General features: G+C 36.8%; 3 protein-coding genes across 6 annotated transcripts; 1 reads left to right on the top strand and 2 right to left on the bottom strand.

Annotated features, from left to right (window-relative positions):
* Positions 1-540: 540 nt before the first annotated feature.
* On the bottom strand, positions 541-1,302 carry LOC138881915 (uncharacterized). Its single transcript, XM_070162217.1, has one exon. The coding sequence runs from the start codon at positions 1,300-1,302 to the stop codon at positions 541-543; it is 762 nt and encodes a 253-aa protein (XP_070018318.1).
* Positions 1,303-13,998: 12,696 nt separating this feature from the next.
* LOC104226785 (uncharacterized) lies at positions 13,999-15,298 on the top strand. Its single transcript, XM_070162981.1, has 2 exons — positions 13,999-14,651; positions 15,048-15,298. The coding sequence occupies exons 1-2, from the start codon at positions 14,040-14,042 to the stop codon at positions 15,087-15,089; spliced, it is 654 nt and encodes a 217-aa protein (XP_070019082.1). The 5' UTR covers positions 13,999-14,039; the 3' UTR covers positions 15,090-15,298.
* A 1,592-nt stretch (positions 15,299-16,890) lies between these two features.
* LOC104226786 (delta(12)-acyl-lipid-desaturase-like) lies at positions 16,891-22,135 on the bottom strand. 4 transcript variants are annotated; one of them, XM_009778854.2, is made up of 2 exons: positions 21,977-22,135; positions 16,891-18,327 (listed from the first exon to the last, which is right to left on the bottom strand). In XM_009778854.2, the coding sequence occupies exon 2, from the start codon at positions 18,295-18,297 to the stop codon at positions 17,146-17,148; it is 1,152 nt and encodes a 383-aa protein (XP_009777156.1). In that variant the 5' UTR covers positions 18,298-18,327; positions 21,977-22,135; the 3' UTR covers positions 16,891-17,145. The 4 variants fall into 4 exon arrangements, with proteins under 4 accessions (XP_009777156.1, XP_070018432.1, XP_070018433.1 ...); XM_070162331.1 differs by lacking the exon at positions 21,977-22,135 and adding an exon at positions 19,874-19,898; XM_070162332.1 differs by lacking the exon at positions 21,977-22,135 and adding an exon at positions 18,858-18,881.
* Between the last annotated feature and the right edge of the window lie 2,271 nt (positions 22,136-24,406).

Here is a 24,406-nt window from a genome sequence, read left to right as displayed (position 1 = left end):
CATCTCGGCTGGGACTTACTTCCAGACATGTTCCTTCTTGAATTGTACCCACTGTCATTTCTGCTCGACCGATCGACTTGTATTATTGATCTCGGCCAATCATTCCCACAAAATGAACATCATTGTGTGCTGGCAATGGGTTGTTTGTCACATTATGAGGGTCCTCGCCATTCGTTACTACAATCAATTTTTCAGAAATAAGCCTCTCTACGGCTCGATTCAGAGTCCAACAGTCATCAGTGCTATGCCCCGAGGCACCTGAATGATATTCACATCTAGCATTCACTTGAAATCCATGTGAATCAGGATGCATATGGTGGGGAGCGATGGGTCCAATCATGCCCATTTGCTTCAGTTTCTGGAATAGACTAGAGTATGATTCAGCCAATGGAGTTAATTTTTCTGCTGGCCTCTGCTCTCGACCATAATCCTGCCTTGGACGAGCATTGTAGGGTGCTCAAAAATTTTGTTGCTGAGGTTGGGGGGCTCGGAGCTGGTGCCCGTACCTGCTGATTGGGAGGCCGAGCATATGATTGAGCATTAAACACCGTATATTGTGGTGGGCCCACTGAGTGTTGAGGAATTGGCGGGGGGGTAGTAATGTTGAGGGTAGCTGGATTGCCCCTGCTGAACTTGCACATAAGGGTGCGATGCCCCTCTTTGAACTTTCCTAGATCTCGAAGTCATCATGGACCCTTCATCTCTCTTCTTTCTATTTGCCAAACCCCCCAACCCATTTTGGATAGCTTGGGTGGTAGCTTTGAGAGCAGCTTGACTTATAATTCTGCTAGTCTTGAGGCCATTTTCTACTATCTCCCCTATTTTGATTGCTTCTGCAAAAGGTCTACCCATCGCAGACATCATGTTCTGAAAGTAATCAGGCTCTTGAGCCTCCAAAAAAATAGTGATCAACTCGTGGTTATCCATGGGTGGCTTAACTCTAGCCGCTTGCTCCCTCCACTTAATGACATACTCCCTAAAATTTTTGGTCGGCTTTTTCTTCATATTGGACAAGGAATTACGATTCGGCACAATATCAATGTTGTACTGAAATTGTTTGACGAAGACCCGGGCCATGTCATCCCAAACATGCCAGTGAGAGATATCTTGGTCAATGAACCATTCAGAAGCTACCCTCACAAGGCTTTCTCCAAAATAAGCCATCAGCAACTCTTCTTTTCCTCCTGCACCCCTCAGCTGGTTGCAGTACCTTTTCAAGTGGGCGATAGGGTTGCCGTGTCCTTCATATTTCTCAAATTTTGGGGTCTTGAACCCTCGTGGCAAATGGATGTGAGGGAACATGCATAGTCACTGAATGAAACACTCTTGTGACCACTTAGTCCCTGTATATTCTTTATATTCTGTTCAAGACTTTTCATTTTCCTGGCCATCTCATTTGGCCTAACCGTTGTGGCAAGCTTTTCATTTTCCACTGGTGACTCGTACTGAGGAGTCTGATTGTATGGAGTCGAGACCCCGAAAGCTATATTTGGAGGGTAGTATTAGCCATCATAAGCATGAGATGGTGGCTTATTGTTTGGCCTCGTCACAGGAGGTGGTGGCGGGATTGTATATACCGGTATGCCAGACACGACGAGATGGGTGTTCCTGACTGGTGCGACTGGAGGTCGCATGTTAGAGGTACTGGGGGCAGCATGAAGGCTGTAGTTTGGCACATACCCTGGTGGTAGAATGTGATCGCTCATTGCATAGATAGGTGTTTGAGTAGCCTGGGGTATGGTGGAAGTTCCTTCTGAAGGACCCTGGGGTGGAGGTCGACCGGAAACCCAAGCTTGATATACATCTGACAGTTGCTGTCTCAATTTTCTTACCTCCTCCGACTCTTGCTCAACTGACTGACCCTGCGGATTTTCACTGACCAACTCGATTTCATCATTGTTATCCATTACCACTGCTCCCTTAGATCTTATGAAGTAATGATGTGTTGTCAGTTTCACCACAAACCAACCACCTTAAGCTTACTAATAAGAGGTAACAAATGTGTTAGGGTTAAGCATTTTACAGATAGGAATCACACGTAGATATGTTATGCTCCTAAAATATTACCATCTCTAACATGCTTTTAGAAGACTTCATGTTTCATACCGTCTTATCAGCTTGTTGCTTATTGACACTGTTATTTCCTTCTCTCTTTTTTCCGTTTTTTTTTGCCTTATTTTGATCCCTTAATTTAGATTCATTAAAAAATATTTGATCGAACCTTTTGTGGGTTGTCTACGTATCATGTCGCCGCATAAATCAGATCATTACGTAGTTCAGGTACATGACCATTTTTTTTTACAAAACAAAACATCTTTTTGGTTCATTTTAAACAAAAATCTTTTTCATTGATTTTCAATATAATTTTTTTTGATACAAGACACAAAAACAAGAGTTACATAAAGATAAACAAGACCAAATAGCTATTAAAATAGTAAAAGCAACCAAACATGGGCCCTACACTCAAGTACCCTCTGACTTTATTAACAAATAGCTGAGTTCAAAACTCACACCTTCAAACAAACCAAACTATGAATTGAAACAGTAGAAACAAGACTTAAAAGATAACCGAACTAAGTATTCAAACTAAATAGATTGAAATCAATTCGATTCATACAAACTAACATGAAGCGACTGAGATAACAAACTGAAGCGCAAAACAGAAGTTAAACGAGCATCGTTAAACTAACAGAGAAGGATTAACAATAACTAAACAAACAACTAATTAAACGAATGATTCAACCAATCTTGTTGGTTGTTAACAATCTGATAAATAGAGATAACTAATCAACATACACACTAATTCGACACTCTAATTAACAATAATTGACCAAAAGAGAAATCAAAGTTGCAAACTAAACCTATCACTATTAAAAATCAAAACTTAGTGAGGGAATGAAGGTTATACCCTACAAGCGCGCTTGAAACTGATCCAAGCCACTAGAGGATGCCTGGTGGTGGTTGTCCAACCCCAAAGCACACGGTTCTTTTTGAAAGACGCTAAACAAAGAAATTGCAGCATTTTGCCAAGAAGAAACAAGTGCCTTTGGATCGAAAAATAGGCTAAGACGGAGGGGTAGTGGTGGTTTTGGCACGTCGCAGCAGTAGAGTAGTGGTCGCCGGAAAAAAGTTCGCCGGAAAATGACTATCAAAATTCGGCTCCAATACCAATGACAAATGGTACATCGAGTCTAGTTATAAACATTCATGTAAGTGGTACGGGGTGAAGTGGCCTGAAAACTCACGAATTTGGGAAAATATAAGGGGTTAGGGTTTCGGGTTTTTGCCTATTCGTGGAGATTGGTGAGGTTTTGGGGGATTTGAGTTAAAGATATGGAAAGAGGAGAGAAATATGAGAAGATGGTGAAGTTTTGAGGGCATTTGGACCACTGCCCGCGGCGCCGCCGCCGTGGGGGACGGACAACGGCGATAGGAGGAGAAGAACAGAGGAGAAGGGCTTCTAGGGTTTGGGTTATGGAGAAATGGCCAATTTTCTGATTTTTAGAGGGGTTATATACCTCTTGGGAGATCAAATGAGGGTCATTGGATCAAATATCATGGATGGATGAGCTTGATATTTGTCACTTAACTAAAACGACATAGTTTCGATATAAAACTATATCATTTCAACCCTCCTATGGAAGCCCCCATTTGGACCGGATCTGGGCTTTTTGGGCTTCTAATTTGAAATATATAATTTAAAGATGCAAACTAAAATATACAAATAAAAGGTAAAAATATTTTTGGTATTTTTAATAAAGGAAATGCAATATAAAAAATGCACAAATAACTAAAAATCATCCAAATACTAGTATTTCTAGGAGAATTAAAAGCATGCAAAAATTAGGTATTCACAACAATGAGGCAGAGTATGAAGCTGCGATTGCAGGTTTAGAACTGGCACGAGAACTTGGCATAAATCAGATTATAATTAAAAGCGATTCACAGCTCATAGTTAATCAAATGCTGGGGACTTATACGGCCAGAGAAGCAAGGATGCAGCAATACTTAGAGAAGGTACGGGATTTGATAAGGCAATTTCCAACCTGGAAAGTTACAAAAATACCAAGGGATGAAAATCTTGAGGTCGACGCCCTAGCTAATCTTGCATCTGCGGCAGATGTGGCAAGCAATGAAAATGCTTCAGTTATTCATTTGTTTCATTCTGTTCTCGACCTCGATAAGAATGAGGTAAATTTTAATAACTTAACTTGGGATTGGAGGAATGAGATTGTTGCTTTTTTGCAGTATGGTACTGTCCCTGAAGATAAGAAAAAAAAGCTCATGCGCTTAAGGCTGCTCGGTATTGCTTAAAGCAAGGCAATCTTTACCGAAAAATGTTCGGTAATCCCTTAGCAAGATGCCTCAGACCTTCTCAGACGGAATAGTAATGAGAGAAATACACGAGGGGCATTGTGGGAATCACATGGAAGGAAGGTCATTGGTAAGAACCTTAATTAGGGTAGGTTATTATTGGCCCAAAATGGAAGAAGAAGCGGAAAGATTTGTGGCTAAATGTGATAATTACCAAAGGTACAGTAATAATATGCATAGGCCCGCGGAGTTATTACATCCGATCATTGCACCATGGCCATTTATGAAATGGGGGATGGATATCGTGGGTCCATTACCGCAAGCAAAAGGACAGGTAAAATTTTTGCTCGTACTCACTGATTATTTTACTAAATGGGTAGAGGCAGGAGCATTTAAACAGGTGCGAGAAAAGGAAGTTAAAGATTTCATTTGGAGGAATATCATATATCGATTCGGTGTGCCAAAGGAGATCTTGTGTGATAATGGTCCTCAGTTTATAGGCACTCAAATCACAGAATTCTTTCAAAGTTGGCAGATTAAAAGGATTACGTCTACACCTTATCATCTGGTGGGTAATGGGCAAGCTGAGTTAACAAACAAAATCATTATCAACAATTTAAAAAAGCGTTTAGAGGAATCTAAAGTTAATTGACCAGAAGTGTTACCTGGTGTTTTATGGACATATCGTACAACAACAAAAACAAATACAGGAGAAACACCATTTTTCATTGGTTTATGGAGCTGAAGCTTTAATTCCAATTGAGATAGGAGAGCCGAGTACATGATTTACACGGGCGACAGAAGAATCTAATGAAGAGTAAATGCGTTTAAATCTTGATTTACTTGAAGAAAGAAGAGAAGCTGCACTAATAAGAATGGCAGCACAGAAGCAGGTCATAGAACGATACTACAACTGAAAAGAACACCTCAGATTCTTCAAAATTTGGGGACTTCGTGCTCAAAAAGGTTTTTCAATATATGAAGGCAGCTAACTCGGGGAAATTAAGTCCAACATGGGAAGGACCCTATAGAATTCATGATATTGCAGGTAAAGGAGCATACGAGCTGGAAACAATGGATGTCAAGATACTACCTTCACATTGGAATGTTGTTCATCTGAAGAGATATTGTTTCTGAGGAATACTCACGGTCAGGTATCCATATTTTAAAATTTAATTTTTGGATTGTTAAAATTTTACTAACGATTTTAGATGATAGGCAAAATGCTAGCCCGTACTAAATGATGAGTCAAGACCTGCAAGGCACGTGGAATAAATTAAACTTCCTGGCCTAGGGTTACAATTATTCTGATAGAAATTCAAACGGGTGAAGCAGTCTTCATCTATAATCGTACCTCTGAGTCCTGTATGTTTTTCCTTTACAGGGAAAGGACCAAATGAGAGGAACAATCAAGTGCTTGAGGCTTCATACTTCAACGCTCAAATACTTGGGGGACTACATAAAATACACGGGCATGTGAATAAGGAAGCAAAGAAGATCAAGCCCTAAAAAGTTCACTCATTGAATGAGTCAAGTGCAGAGCAAAGTCACGAGCTAAGGCCAAAGAAAAACCTTACCATAGTTAGGGTAAAGGCTATGTACTGAAATGGGTTATAGATAAAAACCTCATGTTTATTTTTCTTTTTTAAATATGTTACAAGAAAAATAGTTACGAGAAAATTATAGATGTAATTCAAATACGTGTAAAGTGTTATTCAAAATTAGACAAAGTTCAAATAAAAACTTGTCAAAGTTATTTCAAAGAAACATGTGTATTCCTATTTTTTTATCGTATGTTAACACCATTGTGAAGTTGAGACGTCTTCTTCATTAAGTGTCGAATATAAAAGGGCTCTCTTTTATAAAATTCATGATTAATGTAAATATTCATGAAGTTAATAGAAGCATTTTTGAAGAATAAAAATGCAAATTATTCTATAAGACCTTAGAAATAAAAGCAAGAATAAACTAAACGGAAGTTCAAGATAGTAACGAAAAAACTTCTTAATATTAAAAAGCTAAAGACTAAGTACAAACTTAGTCATAAACTGTGAATTATTTATACAAATTGCCCCATGAAAGGTCCGGGGACTTGAATTTCCAAAACAAACCCTCAAATGAGACCAAAACCCCAAAAAATAAAACAACACAAAGAAATTCAAATGACTTAAACCTATCATTAAGAAGATCTAGGAACTGAAGTAGGTGCATCAACAGCAGCGGGGTCAACTTGGTTTACAACAGCGGGCTCAACTGGGCTTGAAGGAGTTGGGATACCCGTATCAACTCAACATTCATGGAAGCTTTGGCCACGGGAGAAGGAAAATATTGAGTTTGCTGAGCCTTCTCAATAGTTTCATTGATTTTAGCTAACTCAGATTCCAAGTTAAAAGTCTCTTGGCTAGCTTCAACTAGGGTATCACGGCGGGAATTCAAAAATTCCCAACTCACTTCAATGGCAGATTTATCCTCAAGAATTTCATAATCCTTTTCCCAGTCAGCAATTTTATTCTTTAATTTCTCATTTTCAGCCAAGGTAGAAGTGCAAGAAGCTTGAAGAGAGGCATGGGAACTTTCCAAGATGCAAACCTTATCAGAAGGAGTTGTGCTTGAGTCAAATTCAGCACGAGCTCTCCAACATAAGCCTCTTTCTCACCCAAGAGAGCCTTCAACTCTCTAATCTCTTCACTTGCCTTGGACAACTGCTCGGAGAAAGAGGTTTCAAGACGAGCCTTTTCTTTATCCGCTTGACTTGAGGAAGCCTTTTCAACTGTCAACTCTGAAGTCAAGGCCCGTACCTACTGCTCCAAGGTACTCTTACTTTATTCTAAGTACTCCACATCAATCTGAAGGTTTTCATACTGTTCCTTCTAATTGCATGTCTCTAATTGAGAATCACGCACTAATTGCTCAGAGAGGGCAACCCTTTTCATAATCTCCGTGCCGATAAGATTGGCCTATAAAAAAAAGGAAGGGAAATGAGAATCTCAAAGATAGAAAAATTTTAAAGCATAGCGAAGGAAAAAAGAGAAGGGGAATACCTTTAAATAAGCATGTACAATATCATTCATCAAAGTCAAGGAGCTATGGCTTTCTAGCTTGGCTCTTTCAATTGGTCCAATTAAGGGCTTTAGCCATACATCTGCTTGACCCGATTTCCTTAAGAGATTGCCCTCAGTGGGGACTTCAATGATCACTTGCCTCATAGCACCACTCCTACTTGAGGAGCCAACTTCAACACGGTGAATGATTGGGGAAGGAATTGTTGAAGGGGGAACAGTAGAAGTAGGAACAGTAGAAGTAGGAACAATAGAAGTAGTAAAGACAGTCTGGGAAGGAACGGAAACAGCCGAGATCGGCAAAGAAGGAGTCATAGACACGGGTGTAGAAAAAGAAGCTAGAGATGCTTCATCCAAAACTGGGCCTAAGCCTTCACCACCAAACCCGCTGATAAAAAGCTGCTCAAGAGAGTCATGAGCAACAGCGGGAGCAACATCATCGTCAGGAATCACTATCGAGGCCTCAACTGATTCGGTTAGGGGAATAGAACGGCGGGGGGATGCTTCCTCTTCATCATCAGAAATGATGCGTCTTCGAGCCCGTGGCCTTGTTACCAAAGCGCCCCCGTCTTCCTCTTCTTCAGAATCATGTTTATCAACGGTTTTTCTCTTCGATGAAGAACTCAAGATTATTTCTTGGGCCCTTTCCAAAGAGATACGAGAAGCCATGACCGCCTCGGTAGTAACTCCTCGAATAGCAAATCCTGATAGAAAGAAGGATTGAAATTAGTTCAGAGAAATAAAAATATATGTAAGATAAAATAAAATAAAAGTTCTTACCATGAGTTTTTACTTTCCAACCAAATTGTTGGGAAAGGGTATTCCAAGATCTACCATCCATTGGAACAATCTTCAATAGTTTGTCTACCCCATCACGGAAATTGGGGAAATCTTCCACAACTCCCATGGTTGCTGAAAAAGAAAAGAAAAATTAGAAGAAAAATCAACAAACTTGAAGAAAAAGGTACGAGAAAGCCAGAAGACTCACGTGCAAAATTTCACTTCATAGGGAAGGGAACGTCCTCATCACCCACTAAACCAACAGTGGGGGCAGCAACAAACCTGGCATACCAGCCACGGTCTTTGTCATCTTCAGGGCTCACCAAAACTCTTTTGCTCCTGGCTACTAGTGTAAAAACACCATTGCGAAAGAGTCTAGGGGAGTAAAGGTAGAACAGATGTGGGAAAGTAAAAGGCACACTAGATGTGTTGGTCAAATACCTCAAATAGGCAACAACCCTCCATATTATTGGGCCAATTTGACCCAAGCAAACATTAAAGAAACGACAGAACTTAAGGATAACAGGGTCAATAGCTGGTTTAAATCCTAAAGTAAAAGGGTATGTATAAACAAAGGAAAATTCGATTAAGTAGGAAGTAATTCTTTGATTCGAATTGGGAATGATAATAGGAAAATCATGACTCCAATGGCAGTCTCTATGAACTATAGAAATCAAACCTTCAGTAATTTGAGTAGGATAGATATCAACACGATCTAAAGAAGATACTTGGTTTCTAAGAGACTCTCTATCATGATAAAAAGACAGTTCCGCAGGAACTATCTCTTCTACTAAAGGCTCACGAAGAGGTTCAGAAAGTTCTTTACCCCTAGAAGAAGATCTTTGTGAAAGAGAACCTTTAGTTCTAGAAGAAGGGCAAGAACTAGGTGAAGGAATAGAAGAACCGCGTGCAGATCCTAAACTACGGAGCCTACCTCCTCTTCTGCTCCTACTGGGGGCATTAGGGAAAGTATCAACAATGGGAACCCTTCTAGAGTTAGGTTTTGATGAAGACATGATGATACGATGAAGAAGCAAATAGAGATTTGTGAAAATTGGATGTTCAGAAAACGTTATGTGGTAAAGACAAAGAAGGAAGTTATATTTATATTGATAAGCAACCGCCAAAGGAAAATGCGCGATGATGGAAGGACCATAATAATGATAACTGACGCTTCGTGAATAGTGAAGCCGTGAAAAAGCCTTAAAAAGTACTGCAAAACTGCAGAACTAATGAAAAGGTAACACATGTGAAAAACATTAAATGGAAGTGACAATTGAAGCATCGATTCTGTCATAGCATTAGTGGTGACAAAAATCCTCATTTTAATGAAATCCACTTCCCAAATATTCAATCGATGAATAAATGACAAGTTGGGGGATTATCTGTATTAGAAAAAATTGAGTTTCATATTAAAGTGGTGTAAAGATGACATGTCATGACATATAGACTGGTCAAAGAGTTGCAACTGACAAAGAGGCACGAGTTGCAACAGATACGAGCAGAGATAAAGGAAGAGGCACGAGCGGTTATCCAAAAGACTCAGCGCCCGTACTTTTTTAAGTCCAAGAATCAAGGGGAATGAATCTGACACTACATGGGAGTACATATACAGTATTTAATGAGCCTTAAATACTAAAAACGTTAGAGAATCTGTATTAAATATAATGATTATGTAACGTAGCATTTAATGTCTTTAATTGTCTATAATGACCTTATTATGACAAAGGCAAAACGCATATCTCCAAAATAGCTATAAAAGGGAGAGAACAGATCAATTGTAGGGACACGAAATACTATCTGAATATACCGATTTACTTGATTTTCTTCTAATTATCTTATTGCTAGCCAAATTACTTTCTTTCATACATTCTTTTGATTATCAGTAACCCGAGTTCTTCTAAATTAAAACTTTGATCGAAATTCTACTTTTTAGTTAAATAATATGCTTAGTAAAAAATTTCAATAAAGCGGTGTTGAATGATACCACTTCATTCAACGTATGTCCGCCCCTGCTTAAGATGAAGGAGTAAACGTTGTCGAACCTACACGCCCGGAAAGCTTTGAAAACGCAATTTCGTATCGGAAATGTTGAGTTATGAGTCATGAGGTAAAGTTCTTTTATATGTTAACGCTTTATCCTCATTATAAACTTATTAAACGTGAACTGAATTATGTGACTAAAAGAGTTCGAATATGGAATGATTAAAAACAGAAGAAAAAAAAGATTTTATCTTGGACAAATTACACGTGGAAGAATTTTCTTTCACGGGTGAGATTCGAATTATGTGAAAATAGACATATTGTTAATTTTAAAAATGAAACGTGAAAGGAGTTTAAAAATAAAAATTCCTGGCATATTTTGGTATGATTTATAACTTTTAGTAATAAAGTTGCCCTCAAAGGCTGATGAAGTTATGAGTTATTCGTTCGTTCAAACTCAATAATTTTGATTCAAACTTTTATATGTGTTTAAACTATTACGGAATTAAGTATAAATAATAAAATTTGAACCAGTAAATCAAATGGATTATGGACTAGAACCAGTTAATCAAATGGGTTCTGGATCGGTCTTTGATTATCATACGTATGTGAGCTGATTTACTTAAACTCTTCAATTATATGGTATGTACATGTCTTTGACTAGATTTGAATCTTAAATATATTAATATTAGTATGGCTTTCATATTAGTATATTAAAATAAGAAAATAATTTAAATAATGGCTAATTTTGTGCGAAATTTAAACTTTTACGAATAGATATCACAAAAAAATTACAAAATATAAATACCAAACGTTTTTTTCCTTTGAAAACGACAAAAAAGAGAGTAAAAAATGAGTTTGAGCGGAGAAAGAAGTGCTCCTAACTTTTTGCTCATGTCAGTGTCTCGTCTCATTATTGACCCAATAAAGTTTTGAGATTCACATGACTCAATCAAACAAAAGAAATAATGTCAAATCAAATCAAACTATGACAAACAAAGTGAAAGAGAATACAAATAATTAAAACAAGTTACTGAAAATAAGATATACTAGTACTTATTAGTGTGTGTTTAGACATAAAAATGGTAAAATTTCAACAAAAAGAAAAGTAAAATTTATTTTTAAGTGACCATGATATTTGAAATTTAGAATTGTGTTTGGACATTAATATAATTTTGGGCTATTTTTGAATTTTTGTGAGTGATTTGAAGTGAAAATTTTAAAAAATAGTTTTTTTTTTGGAGTTTTCAAATTTTTTCAAAATTTCGAAATTTATCTTCAAGTAAAAATAAATTTCATGGCCAAACACTGATTTTGAAAAAAAAAGTGAAAAATTTCCCAAAAAAAAAAAAGAATCTTTTTGTATGGCCAAACGGGCCGTTATTATACCGAATTAAATTATATTACTAGAAAAAAAAAATCTTTACACTATCTGTATATTTAAGTTCAATCTAATTAATTAAAGGCGCTAAGTGAAAGAAAATGCAATGAATGAAATATACTCGTACTTATCTGCGTATGGAATGTGATTAGTTGGGTATCCTTGTTATGTTCAACAGGGAAACAGAGAATGTTTAAATTATTAGATATTTAAGTGAAATAAATAGTAACGTCAATTTTTTTTATAACCTCATAATGATTAAACTATTAAATATTTATTTTAATACTTAATAAACAGTGGAATGTATTCTCATTTGAACTTTGATGTTCTTTTGTTTAGTTATCTACCTAGTTTTTGGTGACTTCGTTAGGATAATTTAATTAGATCATGGTGTCTATTTCAGACAACCAGTTCGGGTTCATGCCGGGGCGATCTACCACAGAAGCTATCCACCTTATTAGGAGGATGGTGGAACAGTACAGGGATAGAAAGAAGGATCTCCACATGGTGTTTATTGATCTGGAGAAAGCGTACGATAAGGTTCCTAGGGAGGTCTTATGGAGTTGCCTAGAGGATAAAGGGGTCTCGGTTGACTATATTAGGGTAATTAAAGACATGTATGCTGGAGCTAAGACTCGGGTTAGGACAGTAGGAGGCGACTCTGAACACTTTCCAGTTATTACGGGGTTGCACCAAGGGTCTGCGCTCAGCCCATTCCTATTTGCCCTGGTGATGGATGCACTGACTCATCATATTCAAGGGGAGGTGCCATGGTGCATGCTATTTGCTGATGACATTATTCTAATTGACGAGACACGAGGCGGCGTCAACGAGAGGCTAGAGATTTGGAGACATGCTCTTGAGTCTAAAGGTTTCAAGTTGAGCAGGACGAAGACGGAATACCTCGAGTGCAAATTTGGAGTTGAGCCGACGGAAGTAGGAGTTGAAGTGAGGCTTGACTCTCAAGTCATTCCCAAAAGGGGTAGTTTCAAGTACCTTGGATCGGTTATTCAGGGGATCGGGGAGATTGACGAGGATGTCACACACCGTATAGGGGTGGGGTGGATGAAGTGGAGGTTAGCGTCGGGAGTCTTGTGTGACAAGAAAGTGCCACCGTTACTAAAAGGTAAGTTTTATAGAGCAGTGGTTAGGCCTGCCATGTTATATGGAACTGAATGTTGGCCGGTAAAGAACTCACACATCCAGAAGATGAAAGTAGCAGAGATGAGGATGTTGAGGTGGATGTGCGGGCATACAAGGATGGATAAGATTAGGAATGAAGATATTCGAGAGAAGGTGGGCGTGGCCCCCATGGAGGACAAGATGCGGGAAGTAAGACCCAGATGGTTCAGGCACATTCAGAGGAGGAGCACTGATGCCCGGTGAGGAGGTGTGAGCGACTGGCTGTATTGGGCACGCGGAGAGGTAGATGGCGACCTAAGAAGTATTGGGGAGAGGTGATTAGACAGGACATGGCGTGACTTAGGATTACTGAGGACATGGCCCTTGACAGAGAATTATGGAGGTCGAGCATTAAGGTTGTAGGTTAGGGAAAGTTGTGAATATTTCTACAGCACAATAGAGTGAGACTAGCCAGTTAGGAGTTAGACTAAGAATGTCATTGGTCGTCTATTGATGCAGAGCTTTACCTGCTAGTTTTACTATACCAGTCATCTATTTCGTATTTCGTATTCTGTATTTCATATCTCTTATATTGATGTTATTTTATTATGCATTTTTATGGTACTAATATATCGGCTCCTGTTGCTTTTTTGAGCCGAGGGTCTCCTGGAAACAGTCTCTCTACCCTTCGGGGTAGGGGTAAGGTCTGCGTACATATTACCCTCCCCAGACCCCACTTGTGAGATTATACTGAGTCGTTGTTGTTGTTGTTGTTGTTGGTGGTGTCCATTTTAACTTATACATAAATCTTTTCATTTCAAGACGGTCTAAATTGTTTGAAATTATTTTATTTGTATATAAATTCTATAAATTTTAAGAATTCAAATTCAAATGTGATAAGTTCTTTACTAAACTAAGTTTTTAATTATTATTTTAATATTTTCTACCATATTTAAACTTCATGCAAGTAGAATGCAACATAAAAATGTAATGGACCCAAATAACTGCTTAGCTAATCTCTTAAACTAAAAATAATCGGTAGGTATGTGTGTGTGGGGGGTATATATAAGTAGTTCATATATTTATATAATTATGTATAATCTGTATATACCGGTTAGTATATACCGGTTAAAGCAGGTCAGCAAGAAATTTGGCCAGCTATTTGTGTAACTGTAAAAGTATAAAACATTATCCAATTGTACGGCCCATTTTGAAACGAAAGGATGTAACTTATTTGCATGTGATATATGTCCTACAGTCACTCTTTTACTACCTACAGGGAGCAGAGTATGATAGCCAACTAATTTACTGTAATCCTACTTACCACAGTAACTATAATAATGACTATATATAGATAGCTCATATCACTTCACTGTATAACACAAACCATTCAGCGAAAAATGGCAACCATGAACAATATGCTCATAATGTTAATGGTGGCTGCATTTTTGTTTTGCAGCCACCAACAAGTGGCCACAGCGAGAGAAGTGGTTGTGGCCGAATTGGCCGTGGCCGATGACAGGAATGAGTTACAACTACTCTTGCCATGGGAAATTCCATGTTATCTGACATGGCCATTCCCGTGGCCACCGCCACCCCCATGGCCATGCCCTCCTCCACGTCCACGTCCACGACCACGACCACGACCATGCCCTAGCCCTCCTCCACCACCACCACGACCGCGACCATGCCCTAGCCCTCCTCCACCACCACGACCACGACCACGACCATGCCCTAGCCCTCCTCCGCCACCACAGCCACGACCACGACCAAGCCCTCCACCACCATCCCCACCCCCTCCCGCCCCGAGTTCGAGCTGCTCAGCTAGTGATGAATCAAATATTTACAGGTGCATGTTCAACGAAACTAAAATTGATCCATGCTGCCCAACATTCAAGAGCATACTTGGTACTAGTTGCCCTTGTTATAAATATGCAGAGAATTTGGATAATCAAGTGTTAATTACTATTGAATCTTATTGTGATGTTGATAGCCCTTGCAAGGGTGTTCAAGTAAGTTATAACCCCCTTCTATCATTTTTTTATATGTCGTTTAAGATTTTGACACACTTTTAATAGCACTAATCATGATGTGTATTTGACTAAATTATCCTTACTTTTTCCATAAGTGAGTGATAAATGATTGTACGTCTTCTTCAAACGTTAAGGGTGGAATTCACTCCAATAATTACAATATTTTTTCAAGTGAAATGCATGTCCAAGCATAATTTCAAATATCATTTTTAAAATTAATTCCAAGTATTACTTTTTTCAAAAAATTACACTTTTTAGTCCAAGCAGTTCATTGTTTTCTTTTTCTTTTTCAAATTGTTTCTATAATTGGTGAAGTAGTTCTTCATTTAATAATATATACAGTGCCTAATGCTGCATTATGTTAATTAATTTCAGGTGATTAAGCTGTCCAAGGAAGAGGAGAAGAAGAAGAAGTAAAAATAAAGTTTTAATGTTTAATTCCAGATCATTTATTAGTAGATGATTTGCTATTAATTATCCTTTATGTTGAAAGTCTCTAGGTTATGTTTTTGGTCTTCCTTGTTGTGTTTCAGAAATAATTTGGCATATATGTCAAAATCTTAGTACTAATAATAAGAATATTATAATATATAAAATCTCTCATCTAGTAGTATCCTTTCATCAAATCTTGTTTATTTTCGTCAACTGTTGATTTTTTCCTGATTCTATACAATGTTGATCAAATTATATTTGAAAAAATCATGATTTACAGTCAAACTTGGAATATATCTTACTATATTTTATCTTTTTGAATATTAATTCTTTTCTAGGTAAAGGTTAACTATAAGCATCGACTAACTCTGTGCCCGCAGTCGTGGTAATACAGATGACGTAAGCGTTATCCGAAATGATTAGGCCTGAAGCGTCTGTAGGGCCTATAATCTTTTTTATTAAGAGGTTTATGATTTATTAAAAGCCTTGACATCCCTCTCTTTTCTTCACTCCAGTTTTGTACCAAAAAAACTTGCACAATTGAAATAAGATCATAACTTAGCTATCAAAGCCGGCTTTTGGGGCAGTTTTACGTGTTCAACTGAATATATTGCATTTGCCTCAAACTATGTTGGAGGGTCTCCTGGAAACAGCCTCTCTGCCCCTCGGGTAGAGGTAAGGTCTGCGTACATATTACCCTTCCCAGACCCACTTGTGGGATTACACTGGGTTGTTGTTGTTGTTGTTGTTGTGCCTCAAACTATGTTGCATATGAAATAATCTGAAAACATAAAAATAAAATAATAAGAACAAACTGAACATGTTGAACCCATTGATTCTAAATTCAGTTCGATTTAGCAGCAAAATCGCGACGATTCATGTTTGACTTTAAGCCAATTCTTCATGTATAGAATGAACAATAGTTTAGGGCAAAGATCACTTCTAGTTTGCGGCCGAAATTCTATATATATATATTTTTCAGTTATTATTTTGAGAGCGGCTATATAGTATCATTTTTTCAATAATTTGAGATAATTTGTAACAAAGTAATGTACAAATTTTATTGCATCTTCAATTATAAATCTAAATTTAGAGGGCAGCTATCAAAAGAATGATGACTATTTTGATAAAGCACATGGTCATGAACCCAATTATTGATGTCATTTATTCGAATTTAAAAGCTAGCCCACTTTTAAAAAAGTAGCCTCATTCTTAGTTAACTACCCGCCACCCGGTTTGTACATATTGTCATATAGCCAAATACTAATGGAAGGTCTATAGACCTTTTCCACCTGTAATATTAATCCCATCGCACACTTTGAAATACCCCTCTTTTTCAAGTCACATTATTCTTATTAGACCGTTAAAAAAAAAATATTTTTACTATTAAAAATAATTTAACTTTAAACTTTTTATTTTATTTATTTTACCTTTAATGTGAAGTTTTTACAACCACACAAATGTCATGACCCCTTAAACTTTTAGGACCACAAATTTCAAGTCTTTTTTTTCTTCTTAAACTCCGTGTTGAATCAAGCTATCTCATCTAAGGGAGTAGTAAAATATGAAATTGCATAATTCTGTTCAAGTTCAAAACAACAAACCCATTAATTTTTTACAAGTAGTGTCCGGGGAGAATGAGATGTTCGCAACCTTACACCTACCCTAGAAGGGCTGGGAAGAAAGACTGTTTCCGATGGACCCACGGCTCAAGTTCAAACCGGAAAAAGAAAGGGAAAAAAAACAAGTTGTAGACACAAAAATTCAGTACCATTTAGACACCTCATTTAAGTCTTCACAAAGGCATAATTTAAAACTGGTAGTTCATTACATAAAAGGTTACATACTAAAGGGAGGTGGAGGATGCATTTTGTTCCTCTATTTTTTTTCATTTTTTTTCTCCCAGTTTCATCAAAAACATAAACCTCCCTTTACTAAAAAGTACAAAACACTAGCTAAATTAACTTAAAATCCATAATACATACTTAAGACTCTTAGACTCAGACCAAACATAACCAAAGATCAATTCCAAATTCCATGTTCAGAGTTTGTTTTTGTACCAGAAAACACCTTTGCCTTGAGATGCTTCATCTTTCTCAACATAGATACACTCTTTTGCTTCCCTCCACATTGCCTTGAAAACCGGAGTTCCGTCAAATTGGTAGTAGTCTCCGAGTAATGGCTTGACTGCTTTTGTTGCCTCCATCGCGTTGTAGTGTGGCATGGTTGAGAACAGATGGTGGACTACGTGAGTATCGGTGATGTTGTGGAAGACCTTGTTTAGAATGCCATAGTCTCTGTCGACTGTTGCCAAAGCTCCCCTTAGCCAATCCCATTCGGATGAATCGTAGTGAGGCAATGACGGGTGAGTGTGCTGCAAATAAGTGATCAAGACAAGGAAGCCGTTCACAATTAGGAGGGGTACGCCATACATACACACGAGCCAAGCTAGCCCTTTAACTAAGGCAATACGATATAGCAGATAACCAGCTCCAAGAACTCCAGCATCAGAAAGGAAGATCTGTAGCCTCTCGCGGTCATTGTAGATTGGGCCGTAAGGGTCATAGTGACATGCAAAGCGATCATAATGTCGGCCAGAAACATTGAAAGCCAAGTACAAAGGCCAGCCAAGAGTAAGGGTGATTGTAAGTGAAATCACCCGGCCTGGTGGATTGTTCAAGTACTTGGAATACCATCCGAGTTGTGATTTCGGCTTAGGCACAAAGACCTCATCACGCTCGAGAGAGCCAGTGTTGGAGTGGTGGCGACGATGACTATATTTCCAAGAGAAGTAAGGAACCATCAGAGCAGAGTGGAGGATTAGCCCGACAGCGTCATCGACCCACTGGTAGTCACTAAAGGCATGGTGGCCACATTCGTGCGCAATAACCCAAATACCAGTGCAAACACAACCCTGACAAATCCAGTAAATAGGCCATGCAAGGTAGCAATACGGGGACGGGAGGAGGTGGAAATAAGTGGTGGCAATGTAGTAGAAGACGGACACCAGTAAAAGGTCATACACAACATAGGAGAACGAACGAACGAGAGACCGCTGAAAGCAGTGAGGTGGGATGGCCTTCTTGATATCACCAACTGTGAAAGGAGGCTTTGAGGTTGGTACCTTTTCAAGAGGATTCTTCTTTTCGCCAGTCTTGCCGGTTACAACAGACATATTACCGCCGGCTCCCATTTTCGCTTCCTTACCTCTTCAATCCCGAACCTGCAAAATGTACATTAATCTTGTTTCACTTAACAGTTCGTCGATTATTATCTTGATATAAGATAATCTGTAAGCAAACAGATGAATGCATAAAAGAAAGAAAATTAAACATTCGCAAAATAAGTGTGGTCCCTTAATGTTTCCACCCCACAATCAATAAAGTCAAGAACCAAATCAGACATGAAAGGTCTTAATTTAGAGATCAAACTATCACTGGCAGAGAAGAAGTACCAAATCAACAATTCAATCTTCTGACAGAAACTTGAGGTCTATAGCAACAGGGTCCACATAAAATTCCAAAACAGAAATATGAGGCCCCAAATTTCCACTGATTTATAACTCAAATACAGAAACATAAATAAGACTAATACATCAAAAGATTTACATTACACAGATACACAATCATAATACAGCACATTACAGCTATTCCTACTAAATGCCCAAATCAAAGTCATTATCACCACAAATTTTCATGCATCATAGAACTAAGGTTGCAAAGATCAAAGATCAGGAAATATATAGATCATAACCAAGTGCAGAGTGCCTAAACCAAAGGGTAGGCCAATGCACAAGACTTCCCGCCAATTGTTAGTGGCTGCTTCCACGGCTCGAACCCAAAGGTACAAAAAATAATGAATAACTGATAATCAGACAGCAAACCAACCACTTATACTGGATGGGGAAAAACTGAATGAATTGAAACTTTTTCATGGAAAAGGAATGTTTCATCATTTGTATATTAGGTTACACACACACACATACAAAAGAAAATTGACAACAAAAAGTTGGCATCAATCATTCATTTTTCATCACTGAAGTAGAGTGTACCTAATGCCTAAAGAATATTAGTCCAGTTTCCACATTTAAACAACTTGACAAGAAGTAGATTAATAAGAGTTTCCTAAAGAAAAAAAATCATCACATGCATAAACTCAGATGACATCTCACCAAACTTTTAGTCATCTCATTCGTGTAACACGAGTCGTGTTCTAGGCCAATAAGTACTACTTTTTTTATCAAATTCAACATATCATTACATTAAGCAATTTCCAAACATACTCAAATCTCTCAACCAGTCAAAACTCAACAACTAATGACTATATAGGTAACTCAATTAAGTTTACTATAATTATAATTAGTGTTTGCTTTCTCTGAAATAACTTGTATATGTAACTTCCATTACTACACGTTATTCTACTTTTTCCAGTTCCTTCAAATTCAAAACAATGCAACAGTGATGTGAAAACATCTATACAACTAATTAAAGAAGAAAAATTAGTCTGGTGCAACTCAACAATAATGAAGGTTATTGACTTTTTTAAGCTAGGACCATTGGACCCTCATCTATTAATTAAAAGGTAAACCATTAATAACATCAACCAACCAACCAATTAAAATAGACAGCAAAAGCAATTAAAAAGTACAGCACTACTACAGCATTAATTTTCCAAGTCATAAATCACTTCTCACAGGAAATCATATCACAGAAGAGAACTAAAATGTGGAAGGTGTGCCACATACTTTTGTTGTGCACTTGTTTACATACCTTTTACAGAGCTGAAGAGAGAGAATAGGCTCTTTTGTGGCCGGCGAACCTATGCTATGCTATATAAAGAGGGGTTATCAGCACCCGTAAAATTCAGCAAATATTCTACGTATACAAGTATATATGTCTTTAGAGAATAGTGATATATCGGACACTCTATATACAAAACAAATTTTGATTGAATCCAAAAGTGCTACTTGACCTTCAAATCCTGGGTCTGGCTCTGTTTGTGGCAAGTATATAGAGTTACTCAAAGAAGTGAAGCACCCGCACCGCGGTACCGGAGATAGCAAGTACCAAGTGGCAAAGTCTAGGTCCACGCAAGCTAACCCAAACCCCACCTTGATTAAAAAGGGAAAAAAAAAGATAAAACTACAACAACGACAACAACAACAACAACATACCCAGTGAAATAGTGTATACGCAATCCTTACCCTACCTCATGAGTATAGAAAGGATAGAGAGGTTGTTTCTAATAGACCATCGGCTCAGAAAAGCATAAGCACTACACTAATGAAAATAGATAGTAAAAATAAAACTACCTACCACAGAAATTTCCCAGCCATTCAAGCTAGGGAACCAAAGCATAGTAATCTTGACCATTCAAAGGAGTAATACTCTGACAATTCCCATTTACTCTCACAAGTCATGTCCCCATCTGAGATATAACATCAGTACAGAATCTCTAAAAACTTATGGTGGCTGTATATCTATAATAGGCAATGGGTACATTGAATCTAATCAAATAGTAAAAATTTATTTCTCAAATTCTTTTTTTAAATGGATTATTACTTTTCAAATTCTATGCAGTAATAATAACAATGATTTTCATAAAAGCTAATGCTTTTTCAAAAATTGATAACCCAAACTGGAAATCAAAACCATTTTTCAATCCTCTTTAGGAAAAAAAATTCAAAATCTTAAAAGAAAAGACTTGTGAGGTCAACAAAAGTAAGAATCACTATTTTTTTGTCATGATGGAAAAGTGGATTTGTCAAAATCATAACGCCCCACATAATGATTTGAACAAATCAAATCGAAATAATTTTTTTTTACTAAAATACGAAAAAAAAAGGACTGATATAAACCAAGATTGATTTGGCCGGTAGCCGCCACCTAAAAAGGATTAAAAATTTCATCTTTCTACCCCCAAAAGCTTTTCAAATTCTCACATTAAACATGCTCCAATATACCAAACTTTGAGAAAAATCTGTACTTACCGCTCTCAAGCAAAAACAAATCCCATAAAAATATCAATATATCATCCAAAAATCATGCATGAAAATTCTATAGTTCTGGATAAAAAAAACTAAAATAAACCCAGAAAATTACCTATCACATAAAGGTTTTAAAAAAACACTTTTTCTCGCCATGCATGCAAAAATTCACACACAAAAACAGAAATCAAAGGCTTATGTGACAAATTTAAATATGTGACTTTGTTTCTGCAAAATATAAAGAGAAATAATCACTCTTGATTAGAAGTCTCGGGTTCAACGCTCCCCTCTAACAAGCCTTACGTAGCACAAATCCAGATTAGCCAGAGCATATAGCTCGAATCCAGATTAACCAGAACCCCAACTAAAATAAACCCAAAAATTTACCTATCACAAAATAGTTAAAAAAAAACACTTTTTCTCAAGATGGCTCATGCATGCAAAAATTCACACAAAAAAAGAAGAAATCAAAGGCTTTTGTGACAAATTTAAATAAGTGACTCTGTTTCTACCAAGTCTAAAAAGAAACCTCAACTCTTAATTAGAAGTCTCGGGTTCAAAAGTCTCCTTTAACAAGCCTCAAGTAGAGCAAATCCAAATTAATCAGAAGATGTATCCAGATTAAGCTCGAATCCAGATTAATCCAAATTAAATAGAGGAGGTATCCAGATTAAGCTCGAATCCAGATTAATCAGAGCCCCAATGGAAGTACCAAACATGGGAAATCACAGAAAAACTAAAGAGAAACCCCATTACAGATCTAGCCAAGAAAAACTCAATGCAGCTAAAATCAAACAAAAAAACTCATAACAAATCAAGAATCATGAAATTAAAAAACAAATAAAATGCAGGTGAAAACAATGTCGATAATTGGAGGAAAAATTACCTCTTTGGCCTTGAGCCTTCACCCCCACACACACACTCTCTCTCTTTCTATTAGGGAAAGAGAATGAGGCTAATTTTTTTGGCTATTTGAGAAAATGGGATTCACAAAAAGGGAGTTGTGTAAATATATATAATAGGCGATATAAGGGGAGGATCCTGCGACGGTCTTTCTTCCTTACATGCATGCTTAAACGTAACAAGCTCTCGAGGTGTCCACGTGTCATAGTTTTATTGGTAGTTTGACACGTCATTCGATATCTTGGTCTTTTAAGTACAACAAAGATGGCATATTTGGAGATCTGATTTTTTTATTTTTTTATTTTTTCTTGATACCCTTGTATATATACAACTATTGCACTTCGCGTACATCTTTTTGTCTTGTTATTAATTAGCCCCCTAATTTTTCTCTATACTAGTTCTATTCTTTTTACATATTAATTCCCTAATATAGAATTAATTGACCCGATTAAATCATATTTGCGTTATGTAAAACCCCTTTTATTCTTTCGCAAATCATTGCAAAAAGAAAGGAGTTCGGGTTGCAACAACAATAACAAACCTAGTAGTTCGGACTATGAAAGTTAAATTACCTAATTTTCTAGCTTAATTCAGACATCAATTTTTTAAATTTAAAAAAATTAATTTTACATATTTATTACATACAAAGTATTACTCCATAAGTTACGACTTAAAATGACTAAAAATATATGAGAACATGTAATAAGCAATATTACGACTCTCAAATAGTAAGAGTGTCATATAGTGAAATGAAAATCTCTTTATTATGAAATGAATTCTTCCTTACTCCTAACTTTTTGACAACAAATATTCAGTACGACAAGCTGATATGAAATCTTATTGCACGAATGTAATTGCTCTAGCTACATGGAAGAAGGCATAGTGATCATAGACATATTCAGGATTTAGATTATGTGAGTACAATATTTAAGTAATATCGAACATATTATATTTGTAAAGTTATGAATTCATATATATAATTTATTATAATTATAGGAGATCTTTACACACAAATTTTTGTTGTGAATCAAAAGTTATGGATTCAATTGAATTTGTCCTTGATATACATTTGCCCTTGATAGTGATGATCATATCATAGTCATTTCACGAAACCATACGTAGATAATTGGAATTAAAATAATCAAGTTACAAGTCACCAACTAGAGATCTCGGGTTCGAGCTCTGGGTATTAAAAAATCTTTGCTAGGGAACGCTTCCCCTTAAATAAGGCCCTACGTAGCGCGAATTCGAATATAATTGAGTTCCAATACGGATACCGTACACGAATCGGAAACAAAAAAGGTACAAGTCACAATCCTAAGATTTAAACAATAAGGTTACAAATTGAGTAAATTTTCATAAGTTAGGGGGTATAAAAGCAACTAATTCAGACTTTTATATGGAAAAAGTTTATGTGGGGTGTGACAAAAGAGAGTTTGCATGTGAGTAAGAAAAGGCCAAAAGTTATTGGGGATGAAAATGGCCATTAGTGGCAAAGATGTGTCCACCTGAGTGTGCCTTGTAATTCGTGAAGCACTGAGAAAGAGTTTGAATATTAGTTAGAATATTTTATCTGCAGCTAAGTATTTTCTCTTTGGGGTTGTCTCCTCCACATATAAGTTAAAAGGAAGTGAAAATTTAGTGGAATTATTTTATTATTATTATTATTATTATTTAACACTTGTCTAATTTGGCAAGTTGTTTGATTCCTCTGATCTCACATATTTTATTACTGATTTAGCAAATTTTTGTTCCTTTTTACGTTAAAAGAAAAATAGTTCGGTGCAGAAAGTACTTCGCAATATGCGCATGCCTTAGTGATTATATTCACGACTCGAATCCGTGACTTATATATCAGACGAAAATAACTTTATCGCTACTCTAAGGCTCCCCTTCAATTCTTTTCTTACATGTCGTAAAAAATGTGTTTAGAAATTTTTATTATTTTGCACTTAAAGGTATGTTCTAGTGTTCAATAAATTAGTTGAGAATTATGATATTTTAGGTTCAAATTCCGAGAAAAAAACTAGGTGATTTCATCTTATTTGTCGAGACATTAATGAATCGAAAACCATGATTATTAGAAAAATATATTATTTGAGAAAAAGGGGCGGTAAGACATTTACTCGTCTTATTCTTTTAAAAAAAAAATTAAACCAAAAGGTTGGTAGGGTATTTGATCCCCTGACCTTAGGCTATTGGAAATAAGAGACCAAAACTAGTACACCACTTAGTCTCTTTTGACCATGAGTTCTATCAAGTATATATAATTATTTTTGTCAAATTATGTACTATCATATCTATATTTTAATCTGAGGACCACGGGTTCACGTGAACCATATTTTACGTGGTAAATCCGCCTCTGCCCGTCTTACAACACGTTCTTGTTTTTAGTAAGTTCTTTTTGGTTATT

This window comes from Nicotiana sylvestris, chromosome 11 (genome assembly GCF_000393655.2).
Source record: "Nicotiana sylvestris chromosome 11, ASM39365v2, whole genome shotgun sequence".
Lineage (NCBI taxonomy): Eukaryota > Viridiplantae > Streptophyta > Magnoliopsida > Solanales > Solanaceae > Nicotiana > Nicotiana sylvestris.
This window is presented reverse-complemented; position numbering and strand designations above follow the sequence as displayed.